Source organism: Myotis lucifugus, unplaced genomic scaffold, assembly GCF_000147115.1.
Source record: "Myotis lucifugus unplaced genomic scaffold, Myoluc2.0 scaffold_246, whole genome shotgun sequence".
Taxonomy (NCBI): Eukaryota; Metazoa; Chordata; class Mammalia; order Chiroptera; family Vespertilionidae; genus Myotis; species Myotis lucifugus.
In genome coordinates, this window is record NW_005871294.1 from 1,301,867 (window position 1) to 1,314,354 (window position 12,488).

Sequence of the window (12,488 nt, forward strand, 5' to 3'; positions counted from 1 at the left end):
TTCAGGTCAGCAAGGCGGGGCCTCATCTGAGTGGGTGGGACCCAGGGCGGCTTCCCCAGTATAGGGTAGGGGCGGGGTTCGCCCCAAGGGGCGTGGCCGGTAGGCCGGGGCGGGGCGAGACGGGGAAGTCGCGCCGCGGGGTTGCACGGATCGGTGCTCAGCTCCCACCGCTGGGCAGGCGACAAGTGCGGGTCTGGCGGAGCGCGGTGGCGCGCGGAGACCGAGAGGCGACCGCGGGCGGCAGGGCCCCCGGCGGCGCGCCACTCGGCCGGGCCGAGAGTCGCGTCAGTCGGTGTTCCCGGCCGAGCGCGGTCCGCCTCCCTCTCAGCGCCCATCCGGCCTGAGGGCGGCCAGAGGGCATGTGGGACCCCACAAGGGCGCCACCGCCGGTGCTCGCCGGCCGCGGGTGAAGAGGAGAGTACGGCCTCACTCAACCCAGAGCAGAGAGGTGGCCCGGAGCGAAGAGGGGTTCCGGAGCGAAGAGGGGTTCCGGAGCGAAGAGGAGGTGCTGAGCGAAGAGGAGATGCTGAGCGAACAGGTGGCCCGTAACGAACAGGTAGTCGGTAGCAAAGAGGTGGCCCGTAACGAACAGGTAGTCGGGAGCAAAGTGGTGGTCCGGAGCGAAGAGGTGACCAAGAACGAAGCGGTGACCGAGAGCGAAGAGGCGGCCCCGAACGAAGAAGTGGCCCAGAATGAAGAAATGGCGGCAGCCGGACTCAGCGTGACCGTCACCCACAGTGAGCACGGGCGGCCGGGTGGGCCCCGTGCCGGGCCAGGAAACTCCGGCAGGGCCTGTGTGTGTGGCCACGGGTCCTCCGGAAGCGCGTGTCCTGGTGTTTGTCCTGGCGTCCGGAAGCGTGGGTTTGTGTCCGCGGGGCCGGTTTTTGCGCGGGTCTTGTGTCAGCACACCTTTCCCTGTGGCGCAGCATTTTGTTTCAGGTCATTTGTTTGATCTTCGCCTGCGTGCTCCACGTCGTGGCCCCGGTTGTACGTGTTCATGTGTGGCCTGCACAGTTATGGTGGGTCTTTGTGTCAGACTTGTATTTGGCCATGGGTATGGCTGCTGTGTGACTCGTGTACACTGTTTGCGTGGGCCGTGGGTCCAGGCATACACTCTGGGCACCTTTTGGGTCTGTCTACTGCCGGAGTTGACACCGAACTACACAGTGAATTCACGGGCGAGCCACGTCCATGAGGTTTCCTCAGGACCAACCGTGGAAGACCCCAGGGCCTCCGATCTGAAGACCAGGATGCTGGATCCTGCAGTTTTGAGTGATCCTGGGATGTCTCCTATCTAGGCATCTAGCTGTTCTCTGTGAAGGAGAGTTGCTAACACCCGTCCCAGCCCTAGCTGGTTTGGCTCAGTGGAAAGAGCGTTGGCCTATGGACTGAAGAGTCCCAGCCCGGGATGCTGGCTCCATCCCCAGTAGGGGGCGTGCAGGAGGCAGCCCATCAATGGTTCTCTCTCCCTCTCTCTTCATCTCTGAAATCAATAGAAATATATTAAAAAACAACAACACACCTGTCCCATTGACTTCCAGTCTGTTGAGCAGGCTCAAGGCTTAGCCTGGTGCATGGTAAACAGACTACCTTCTACTGACCACATACCTGAAAGAGAATTGGCACCTCTGCTCCAAAAAGAAATTTCCTGCTGTTTTGAGTTTATTCACTCATTTGTCTATTTTTTGTTTTGTTTTGTTTTTTGTTAATCTTCACTTGAGGCTATTTTTTCTATTGCTTTTATGAGAGTGAAAGGGAGAGAGGGAGGGAAGGAGAGAGAGAAACATTGATGTGAGAGACACATGGATGGGTTGCCTCCAGCACACTGGCACACAGGAAACTGAGAGTGAACCTGCAACCCAGCACTTGACCCACTGACCCACACCGGCCAGGGCTCATTTGTCTGTTGACTGAGCACCAACCATGTATGTGTCCAGGTGTGCCCAGTGGGAGAGACTTGGAGGGAAAACAGTCCCTTGCCCATTATAGCAAAGAAGACAAAGGCCAGTACAATACAGACTACAGGGCAGTCAGGCCACAGGAGGCAGATGGCTTGTGATAAAAAGCATGGACCTTGGTATCAGATCAGATGTCAAGTGCTGACTCCACAGTTAGGTCTCTATAGACAGGTCTTAACTGGACTGACTCACAGTTTACTTATCTGTGAAATGGGGAATAATAGGTAGTACCTACCTCATAGAGGTGTTCTGAGGATTAAGTAAGATAATGCATGAAATGAGACTGGTCAGCCTCTTGTGCATGTTAAGTACTCAGATATTAGCTGATATCACTAATGTTAGTTATAACAGTGGAAACAAATCCTTGAGCAGGTCACCAGAAGCTGGACAAATGGGGGAGGGCTGATTGGAGTAGGGGGCATATGAATTGGGCTTTGAAGGCTGAAGGCTGGCTACATAAATATAATGAAGTGTCAGCCTATATTGGTTCATGTGGAAAATGTTTCTTAATTGAACCCTTTTCTCTCTCCTCAGGCAATGAGAAGCACGACCTTCATGTTACCCCGCAACAGGGCAGTAGTGAACCAATTGTCCAAGATCTAGCCCAGGTTGTTGAAGAGGCCACAGGAGTCCCGCTACCTTTTCAGAAACTCATATTTAAGGGTAGGCATTTCTCTTCCAGCTTTGAGCCCTTATGGCTAAATGACCTATTTATAATTGCTTAACCTTACCTAATGGTAACTCATAGCTTTCAAAATTGGACAATTCTTATTTGCTGTTTATTCATTTATTTCTTCAGCAAATATTTATTGAGGACCTACTATGTACTGGACACTTCCAAACATTTGGACAGGTATAAGAATTGAAGTCACATGAGGGTGGCAGAAATCTTACCATTTAAAAAAAAATTATTTCTTTATTGATTTCAGAGAGGAAGGGAAAGGAAGAGGGAGATAGAAACATCAATGATGAGAGAGAATCATTGATCGGCTGCCTCCTGCATACCCCCTACTGGGGATCAAGCCCGCAACCCAGGCATGTGCCCTTGGCTGGAACCGAACCTGGAACCCTTCAGTCCTCAGGCTGACGCTCTATCCACTGAGCCAAGCCAGCCAGGGCGAAATCTTACCATTTTTAATGAAGCATATGGACTTTTAATGAAGTCTTCCCTGGCTAAGTTATATCCTCTTCCCATTGTATGTTAACATGGCACTCCCTACCACTTCGGCATAACTTATATTGAAGTTACTATTAAATAATTGTTTTTGTAGTTGCTGAATATCTGATTTCTCTGTTAGAATAACAAACTCTGTGAGGGCAGAGAAACTGCTATGTGTCCAATGCTCAGCATAGTGCTGACACAGTGGGTGTTGAATGAACACACTTACCAGGAGCCTGGCTGTGGCAGGCCCAGTGGGTAATGCTGATTTCTGCCAGACCTACCCATTCCACACCTCCACCCTCTGTCTTCCCATTCTCATGGTAACCCATTATTTTGCTATCTGATGGGGCCAAATTTATCTTATTTGGTGCCAGTCACAAAGAATTTAGTGATGGGAAGTACTTGTATTTATACTTCACAGTGTAACTCCTTGTTTTTTATTTTAAAAACATGTTGCTTTAGAATTATAAAGGGAATAGAAATTCATGTTTCAAAATACAGAAAGCACAAAGAGGAAATGCCCTCCTGGCTAAAACCTCTCATAACATTTTAGCATTTTTCTCAGCCTTTTATTTTGTTTATTTGTTCTGGCTTCCAGAAGTGTGGGTTCTTGTTTGTGGACTTTTTTTTTTTCAGTTGAAAAAACTAGGCTTATATTGGTTATACAGGTTTTATAACATTTTTTTCTTATAACACTGGGTTATCAACATTCATTGTGGCCTTGAAGTTTCTTTTAAAAAATGAGCTTAATGCCTACAAAATCTGCTATTGTACTGATGTATAGTTCATCACCCCCTATTCCTGAATTTTTGGCTCTTTCCTGTTTCTCTCTATATCAGGGTTCTCAACCTTCCTAATGCCGTGACCTGTTAATACAGTTCCTCATGTTGTGGTGACCCCCAATTTCATTGTTATAAATTGAACATAATTAAAGCATAGTGATTAATCACAAAAACAATATGTAATTATGTATGTGTTTTCTGATGGTCTTAGGCGACCCCTGTGAAAGGGTCGTTCGACCCCCAAAGGGGTCGCGACCCACATGTTGAGAACCGCTGCTCCATATGAATAAGGTTGCACTAAAAATTACTGTAAAGTTTATTGTGCAGGCACACATCCAGTTATTTGTTTACAGTAATAGCTGAAGTGAAATTACTGAGTCAAGACACCTAGTTCTAGAAAGATCACACCAACTTAACCTCTTCTCATAAGTGAACACACTTGTCTCCCTCCTGTACCCTTGCTGTGCAATTGTTACAACTTGGCAGTCTTTTCTTCTCTTCAGGACAGTCTCTGAAGGAAATGGAGAAGCCATTGTCTGCAGTTGGAATACAAAATGGTTGCCGGGTCATGTTAATTGGGAAAAAGGTAAATTACTTTTTCCACCAGAACACAACCAAATCAAATGATAAGGCCTTTTATGCGTATTTCTGTGTAGAAGGCAAAATTGGGGACCTAGATGCTGCATTGGTGAAGCACTCTCTAAACAAATGTAGTCTCCATTTGTGTGATGGGTTTACCAGTTTTGTTGTTCTCATGCCCTCTGGCTTCTGTTGGTTAGGGGTCTCGCTCTGAAAGTCTGGCGCAGCTGTGCTGCCTCAGTAACATAACTTTTGTGTTGGTGGTAGAACCTCAGTCTGGTTATAAGGTGCCTAAGACAGGCCTTGGAGGGGATTTGCAAAAGAACAATTTGTTAAGCCTGGAGATTTAAAAAATAAATACAAGTTTTAGGCTCTCTTCCTTTAACCACCCTTTTTACTAAAATCTCCCATTGGGTAAAAAACTGGCCAGAAAGAAAGGTTCAGACTAAAGAACTAAGGGAGAAAAAGAGCCAATTAGTGACAGGTGAGGACAATAACCTATTGGTGATGAGAGAGGGCCATGGCCAGCCCTGCATTGTGACACAGTGGAATTGTTGGTCACATGAAATTCCCTTACTTTGAATGAGGTGGCTGACTCAGAGTGGAGAGAGAGTGAGATTAGCAAAGTAGAGGCAAAGAAAATCCCATCCAGACTTGGAACTGCTAGGAGACTGGCACTCAGGATTTCGCCACAAAGTAGAATGTGAATAATTTGGAGTAGTTTAAAATCAGGAAGATATTGGCTCTGACTGCCAATTGTTTAGGTGAGAGAAGGGGAAATATTCTAGATTTCTTGCTCAAGGGTCCCGGAGAATGGTGATGGGTGGGCAAAACCCAAAGGTTGAGTTTGAAGAAGCTCTAGGACCCCTGATTGGAGCTGTCCTGGGGTTGTAGAACCAAATCTGATTCAAATCTCAGCTCTACTTCTTTTGGGCTATGTGACCTTAGGTTACAACAACCTCAATTTCATCATTTAAAATAGTACCTACCTCACTGGGTTTTGATAAGGCTTAAAACAATCATTCAGGTAATGTGCTTGGGATAGTATCTGGCAAAGAGGGAATGATAAATAAAAGTATTCATCATTGTCATGTTGGTGGATGACATTTTGTAATTCTATTTAAAGGAATAGAATTCCACCTATATAGAAATTCTGAATTCTTCACAGGTGTTCAAAATTTGTTCACTCTCCAGGGATCAGTCTGGCTATTGATGATCATCCCAAGGCTGAGGTTGAGTCTGGCTCTATTCTCTGAATCCAAATTGTCAGGACCTTGCCAGAATGTTTACCTAATACCTTCTCTCTACTCTAGACTCTTTTGTAGATAGAAAACTTAATGTATATCCTCCAATTTGCTTTCCAAAAAGCAACAGAGTTAAGGCTTTCTTTTTGGTGAGTGGTTTAGTCTGATTGTGGTAAAAAAAAAAAATTTTCTGACAGGGGATAGTGTTCTTGGTAATTATTGGCTTTATTTTATTCTTAAACATTTTAGAACAGTCCAGAGGAAGAAGTTGAACTAAAAAAGTTGAAAAGTTTGGAGAAGTCTGTGGAGAAGATAGCTGACCAACTGGAAGAGTTAAATAAAGAGCTTATTGGAATCCAGCAGGTAACTCTTTGTGGGCTTTGACTTTGTACCTGCCCTAAGAACTTTCTTTTTTGGTGTGCCACAGAATTTTAATAATTAGTTTGTGTGTACCATGGGATAAAAAAGGTTGAAAATCTCTGGTCTGGTTTGTTATAAAGTGTTTAGTAAAGCAAAGGATATTTTGTTGATTCATAGAAGATACAAGTTGAGCGGATCTTAGTAGGGTGGTCACCCAATTCAATTTCTTATATTATAAGATGGTTTCTTATATTAGAAACCAAGTAAGGATTAGAAACAGTCTCAAACCACATATTTGTCTTTGACTTCCACATTTTATAACTTTAATGGATGTATGGTTATGTTTTAATTACAAAGTAATACATGCTGATTGTATATAACTTTTAAATAAACATATGAACACTAATATAGAAAATAGAAATTACCTATAAGGTCTCAACTCAAAGATAACCATTACTAAAGACTGGAATTTACTTTTCCATCCTTAAGAAAATATTTGATATGATGTTATGAACACTTTGTAAAATGTTTTTTTATTGGATAAAAATGTTGAACATTTTCTGTCATTAAAAATGACCATACTTTTTAAAACTTACATAGCATGGTTTACTTAACAATTCTCTATTGTTTATCACCTAATGTTCTTTTTTTTTTTTTTTTTGGTCCTTCCAACTTTTTAATATATACATTTTTTTTTTTTTTACATTTTCAAACATACAGAAAAGTTGAAAAAATGAGCAGAATGAATGAACATCTGTACATTCCCTACTTAGATTTAACCATTCAAAGCATTTTGCCATGTGTATTAGTTTGCTTAGGATGGCTTAAACAGTAGAAATTTATTTTCTCACAGTTCTGGAGGCTGGAAGTTCAAGATCAAGGTGTGTGCAGGGTTGGTTTCTTCTGAGGCCTCCCTCTGAAATAATCCAAGTTCAGTACCACTCATGTAAGCATACTGGAAAGCAGCCTTCCCAGGACCAGGAGTCTGCCCTCCAATTCTAACAAACCAGTGCTCTCTTTATGCACCATGGCAACTTCTTTGTTGTATCATCTTCCATTTCTATGAATTTTATTATCATTGGCTCAACTCACAGTTCCTGTGGGACAGGAGTTGGCATGGCTGAGCTAAGTTCTCTGCTTAGGGTTTCACAAGGTTGAAATCAAGATGTCTACTGAGCTGCATTTCTTTCTGGACCTCAGGGTCCTCTTTTTAAGCGCCTGTGGTTGTAGCAGAATTCAGTTCCTTTTGTAGTTGTAGGGCTGAGAAGCCCATTTCTGGGTTGATCATAAGCCAGGGGCTGCTTTCAGCTTCCAGAGGCCACCCACATTCCTTGCCGCCTTCATCCTCAAGTCAGCTTTGGAGAACTCACTACATCAAATACCTCTCCTGTTTCAAATACCCGATTTCCTCCTATCTCCTAATGTTCTTTTGCCATTTTTCATAATGCTTCTTTGAAATCTTTAGACATAAATCTTTTTTGACTATTTCTGATAGAATAAATTTTTTAGTTGAAATTGTTGGCTAATGTTTACTACATGTTGTCAAATCTGCATCTGTAACTCTCGGCTTTGATAAACATCTTCAGAGATCCCTGTTGTCACCAGCTAACTGGTCATTTGGCCAAGCAATGTGAATAAACAGCAAGACAATTTAATAAAAATAATGTAAATGCTGCCATTTGTTAGCATGTCTGTGTCAGGATTTATATTAAGGGTTTACATATATACCTCTTTATCGTCACAGTAACCCTATGGGGTGTGGGTATCATAATCCCCATTTTAAAAATGAGGACACTGAGGCACAGGTAGGTTAAGTAACTTGCTCAAGATCACAAGCAAGTAAATAGCAGTCAGAATTCAACTTCAGTCCTATCAAACTCTAAACCCTCTGCTCTTTATGTCTGGCTCTTGTGTGCAGGTATACTCTTCTGGCTTCGCTAAAGCCAGGCCTCAGGAGGCATTTGCAGCCCCAGTGGTTTATTTTAGAGCGGCCTGTTATAGTGTTTAGGGTGGCCCAGGGCCAGCTTTCATTTTTCCCCAAGAGATGAAGTTGTGGGTCTGAGGTCTGGCCCAGCCTATTGGGAGGAATATGGATTCCAAGTGTGGCTCCTTCATCAGTACCTCAGCTTGGCATTTTTCATCAGCTTCAAGGAATCCTTGCAAGAATGCATTATTTCTCCACAGGGTTTTCTGGCCAAGGATTTGCAAGCTGAAGCTCTCTGCAAACTTGATAGGAAAGTAAAAGCCACAATCGAGCAGTTTATGAAGATCTTGGAGGAGATTGATGCACTAGTAAGTAAATATTCACCTGAGAAGAACTAATTTCCTTTGACTATATTTCAGCCAGTTTCACTCTTTCAGTAATGAGGCCTTATTGTCTGAGGATGTTGAGCACCTGCTGTATGTGAGATACTGCTAGGTCTTAGGTGAATACACAGAAAGATAAGACAATTCCTGATTTCTAACCACCCACATCCCACCAGCATAGGGCTTTTCGAATTTTTATTAACATGTGCTAGTAGCACCTAATCCTCATAAAGCTTGGATCCAAATGGTCTATGGTCTCATGGTCAGAGAAACACAGGGCTTCACTTTCCTGATACTCATGTGACTGATATTCCACTGAGCTCATTACTTGTACAGAATTCAATCAGACCCAGTTCTTGTGAGGCTGTTGGGAATCATTGACACCACTTTCCCTTTTACAGATGATAATAAATTAAATAATATTTCTAGCCTGATGCCTCATTCTTGAGGGTGAACTACTCTGCTTGGGATTTGAGGATGGGGTAATAGGGAGGGGGCTTATAAAAAAGAAGCAAAAGGTGCTTTCCTTGCCACAGTGACCTCATGGTATGGCCACAACATAGTATCCATAGCTAGGAAACAGTGAAAGAACAAAGTCCACATTACAGATCAGTTTCTATGGCCCAGACACAGAACAAAGGGAGCTTTCATAGGAGCAAGAGCCATGGAAGGGTCACGTAGGATGCCGACCCAGAAAAATTATTCCTGAAATTCATGTCTCATTCCCATTGGTGACCCATGACCTACTTGGTGTACTATGGATATTTCTGATGTGTTCTTACGTCATTTTTACCAAATTATTTACGTGTCAACTTATTCTTCCATAGGTTCTGCCAGAAAATTTCAAAGAGAGTAGACTGAAAAGGAAGGGTTTGGTGAAAAGGGTTCAGGTGAGTTGTGTGGTAGGGCATTACACAGTGTAAAGCAAGCATGTAAAACTCGCAGGCTGCAATGCCTCATTTATTTGGCCCATGTTAGCCTTTGAGTTTGACATGCACGGTGTAAAGGGTTGGTGTATGTGTTTATCTGTTCAAAGAAGGATATAGTAGAAGTTGCGTGGCTTTTTTTTTTTGTTGTTGGTATTCAGCATGAACCCAGAATATAAGAGAATTGCTCCTTTCATGTTTCTGTAATTATGTTTGAATTTAAACTGATTGGGAAGGAAGACCACTGGAGAGCAGATGGGCTGACACATTGTACAGTTCTAGGAGGCACCATTCATATGTACAGTGTACCCCTGAAATTGTGTAGTTGCAGTGTCAAGGCTTCCTTTTGGTGGTTATGGGCCTAGAGCATTGTCAGAAACCCTGGTACTGCTCTTCCCTCTACCACCCTATCCTTTTACTTTGGAGCCCAGGCACTCCCTGCGCAGCCTGTTTCAGCATGAGCCAGTCACCCATAGGTTCTCCAGAATGGTTGAGCACAGAGCTTTGGGGTTGGCTAACTCTGGGTGGACCCTCACTGCCCTGCATTGATCTTTCAGGCATTCCTAGCCGAGTGTGACACAGTGGAGCAGAACATCTGCCAGGAGGCAGAGCAGCTGCAATCCACAAACTTGGCCCTGGCCAAATGAGGAGAGGCGGAGAGAGGCTGTGCTGCCCTGAAGAACAGTGCCACCAGCTCTGCCCTCTGCAACAGGAGTTACCTGACTTCTCCAAGGCTGCTGGGTCACTTGGCCAATTGCCAGTTTTCTTTCTCCTACACCTTGGCATATTTCTCTGCTTAAAATCCTCCATTGGCTACACCTGCTCTCAATGAACAAGTACTGTGTTTATAATCTTAAATAGAGCTCTTGTTTGTTTTCTCATTCTGCCTCTGTGTGGCTGTGCTGTCCACAGCCCACCTTATCTTGGGAGGGCCCAAATCTTCCCATGTCTTTTGACCTTTGGGTGCTTTCGTTTGTCCAGGGGTAGTTTAGATTTATAGGCCACCCTGGTCTTCAGATACATGCGGCCTTTTTGCCCTTGTGGTCCCATAGTCCCAAAGATGTAAATCAGAATCATTTGGAGGTTGTATCTAGTCAGGAATGTTGGAAATAGCTTGGAGCAGGTTTTTGGCACACAGAAGTCCAAATATCCCTCATTGTGACCTAATTCTGGAATAGCTGGTTGGGTTGTTGGTTCACAGACTCTGTATTTACTTTCCAGTGAACCTGCACAGCCACGAGCCAGGAGATCTCAGGGGGCCATTCCTGGGGTGGGGCCTGGGGTTGATGTATGGGCTTCCTTGTCCCCTAGCAAATCTGTAGGAGGTTAGAACCCAGTGTTGGCGGAGTCTCTGGTTAAAACCAGGTTAAAATCATGTCTTGGGAAGGGCATAGAGGGAAACAGAGTGAGTAAAGCAGGCAGATGGTGAAGACAGCTATAAACTTCTCAGGAGTTCCTTCAACGGCATTTCTGTCCACTGTACTGTCCTGAGATCTATATTTCCTTCAAGGCTGTTCCTGTCCATTTTGTGGCCTTCCTCACCCCACCACCTATTGTTTTGTTAAAACTATATACACATCAGCAATCAGAAGAGTGTTTAAACTATTTTTTTAGGGGAGAGAGAAAGAGAAACATCAGTGTGTGAGAGAAACATTGATCGGTTGCCTCTCGTAAGCATCCTGTCTGGAGATCAAGAGTGGCTCTGCAGGCTAGAACTCTTAAACTGATCAGCTGCTGTCACCCCATTTTTTCACACAGTGCTCAGGAGACAGGCTCCTGATAGGCCACTCTGAGGCCAACCTGATTTGGCACACAGGGCATCACTGAAGTCCCAGGAACTTAGGACTGTGTGGGTGGGACTAGGACAAGGTGGTATGGAGAGGACAAGTGCATGAAGCTCAGGGCCCAGCCCAGCCCACCACCAACTGTAATCAGAGCAATTCAGTACTTAACTGTTTTGTGTAGTAGCTGTGTCACCTTAGGCCACAACATTCAATGAAAAGTTACTGTGTGCCAGATAGTATTTTAAGTACTCTTGATATATTAGTCATTTAATCCTCATACAACCTAGGAGATAGATACTAATCCATGTTAGAGATGAGGAAACTGAGAGAGCTTAGGTAATTTGCTAAAGTCATAGAGTAAATAACTAAGCCAGGACACCAAGCTGGGCAGTTTGATTCAGAGGCTATGCTCTTATCTCTATTGTGCTGCCTCCCAATTAACACAGGGTTGTGTGTTCACTCATTTTCTCTTCCTTTCCTTCCTTTCATGTTGGTCTTTCCACTTGCTCTCTGGTCCTCTCTGATTCATTCTCCACAGAGCATCATGAGTGATGTAAAGTACAAATCTTTCCATGTCAGTCCCTGCTTAAAAACATCCAATGGCTTCCCTTTCCATCTCATGTCGGGCCACTCTCCTGTTTGCTCCGTGTGGTCAGCCAGTCTGGTCTTCGTTCAGGTCCTCAGATTCTCTGTACCCTCTCCTGCCCCGGGGTCTTAGCACTCACCATTCCTCTGTTTGGACAGCTCCTTGCCACCCTTCCACCATTCCCATCCCTTTCCTAGGTAACTTCTATTTGTCCTTCAGAACTTAATGCCTCTTTCATGGACTGTCTGAGAACATATCAAGCCCCCTCTCTCAGCTTGTCATAACTTTTCTTTCACAACAAGTATCATAGTCTCTGATGGTTTATTTATGGGATTATCTAATTTAATATTTGCCTTTTATACTTGACTATAAGTTCCCTGGGTTAAGGAGCTTATTTGTCTTGTTGATAGCATATTTCAAGCACATTGTCTGGTTTATAGTAGATGCTCAATAAATATTTGTAGAACAAATGTCAAACGCATTGGAATTTACAATATTAACAGTCATCATTTAAGGGTTGAGCAAAGAGGCCCTAAGTCATGGGCTGTTTAGCAGATGTGCAGGATGGTTACTGGGGCCTGGTCACACAGCCTTCCCTGCACAGACCTACCCATCCAGAGGGTATCTGCTTGTGAACAGGGAGAGAACATCCCTTCTCAGCTGCCCGCTTTCCTAGAACATGATCCGCCCTACCTCAGGGGAACAAATGGGGCTCTGTGATCCCCAAAACTTCCTTCAGCCTCACAGAACTGTAAGATCCTCCACATGCGGTCCATTTAGTCAACAATTCCTAATTATCT

General features: G+C 44.2%; 1 protein-coding gene across 1 annotated transcript; it reads left to right on the plus strand.

The window, feature by feature from the left end:
* Positions 1 to 115: 115 nt before the first annotated feature.
* On the plus strand, positions 116 to 12,165 carry BAG1 (BCL2 associated athanogene 1; the record flags this gene model as incomplete). The annotated part of the gene is made up of 7 exons (XM_006098780.3): positions 116 to 737; positions 2,493 to 2,621; positions 4,406 to 4,488; positions 5,975 to 6,088; positions 8,270 to 8,377; positions 9,220 to 9,282; positions 9,876 to 12,165. Coding segments are annotated over 7 exons (1,209 nt in total), but the record flags the coding sequence as incomplete, so codon positions are not given.
* Positions 12,166 to 12,488: the final 323 nt, after the last annotated feature.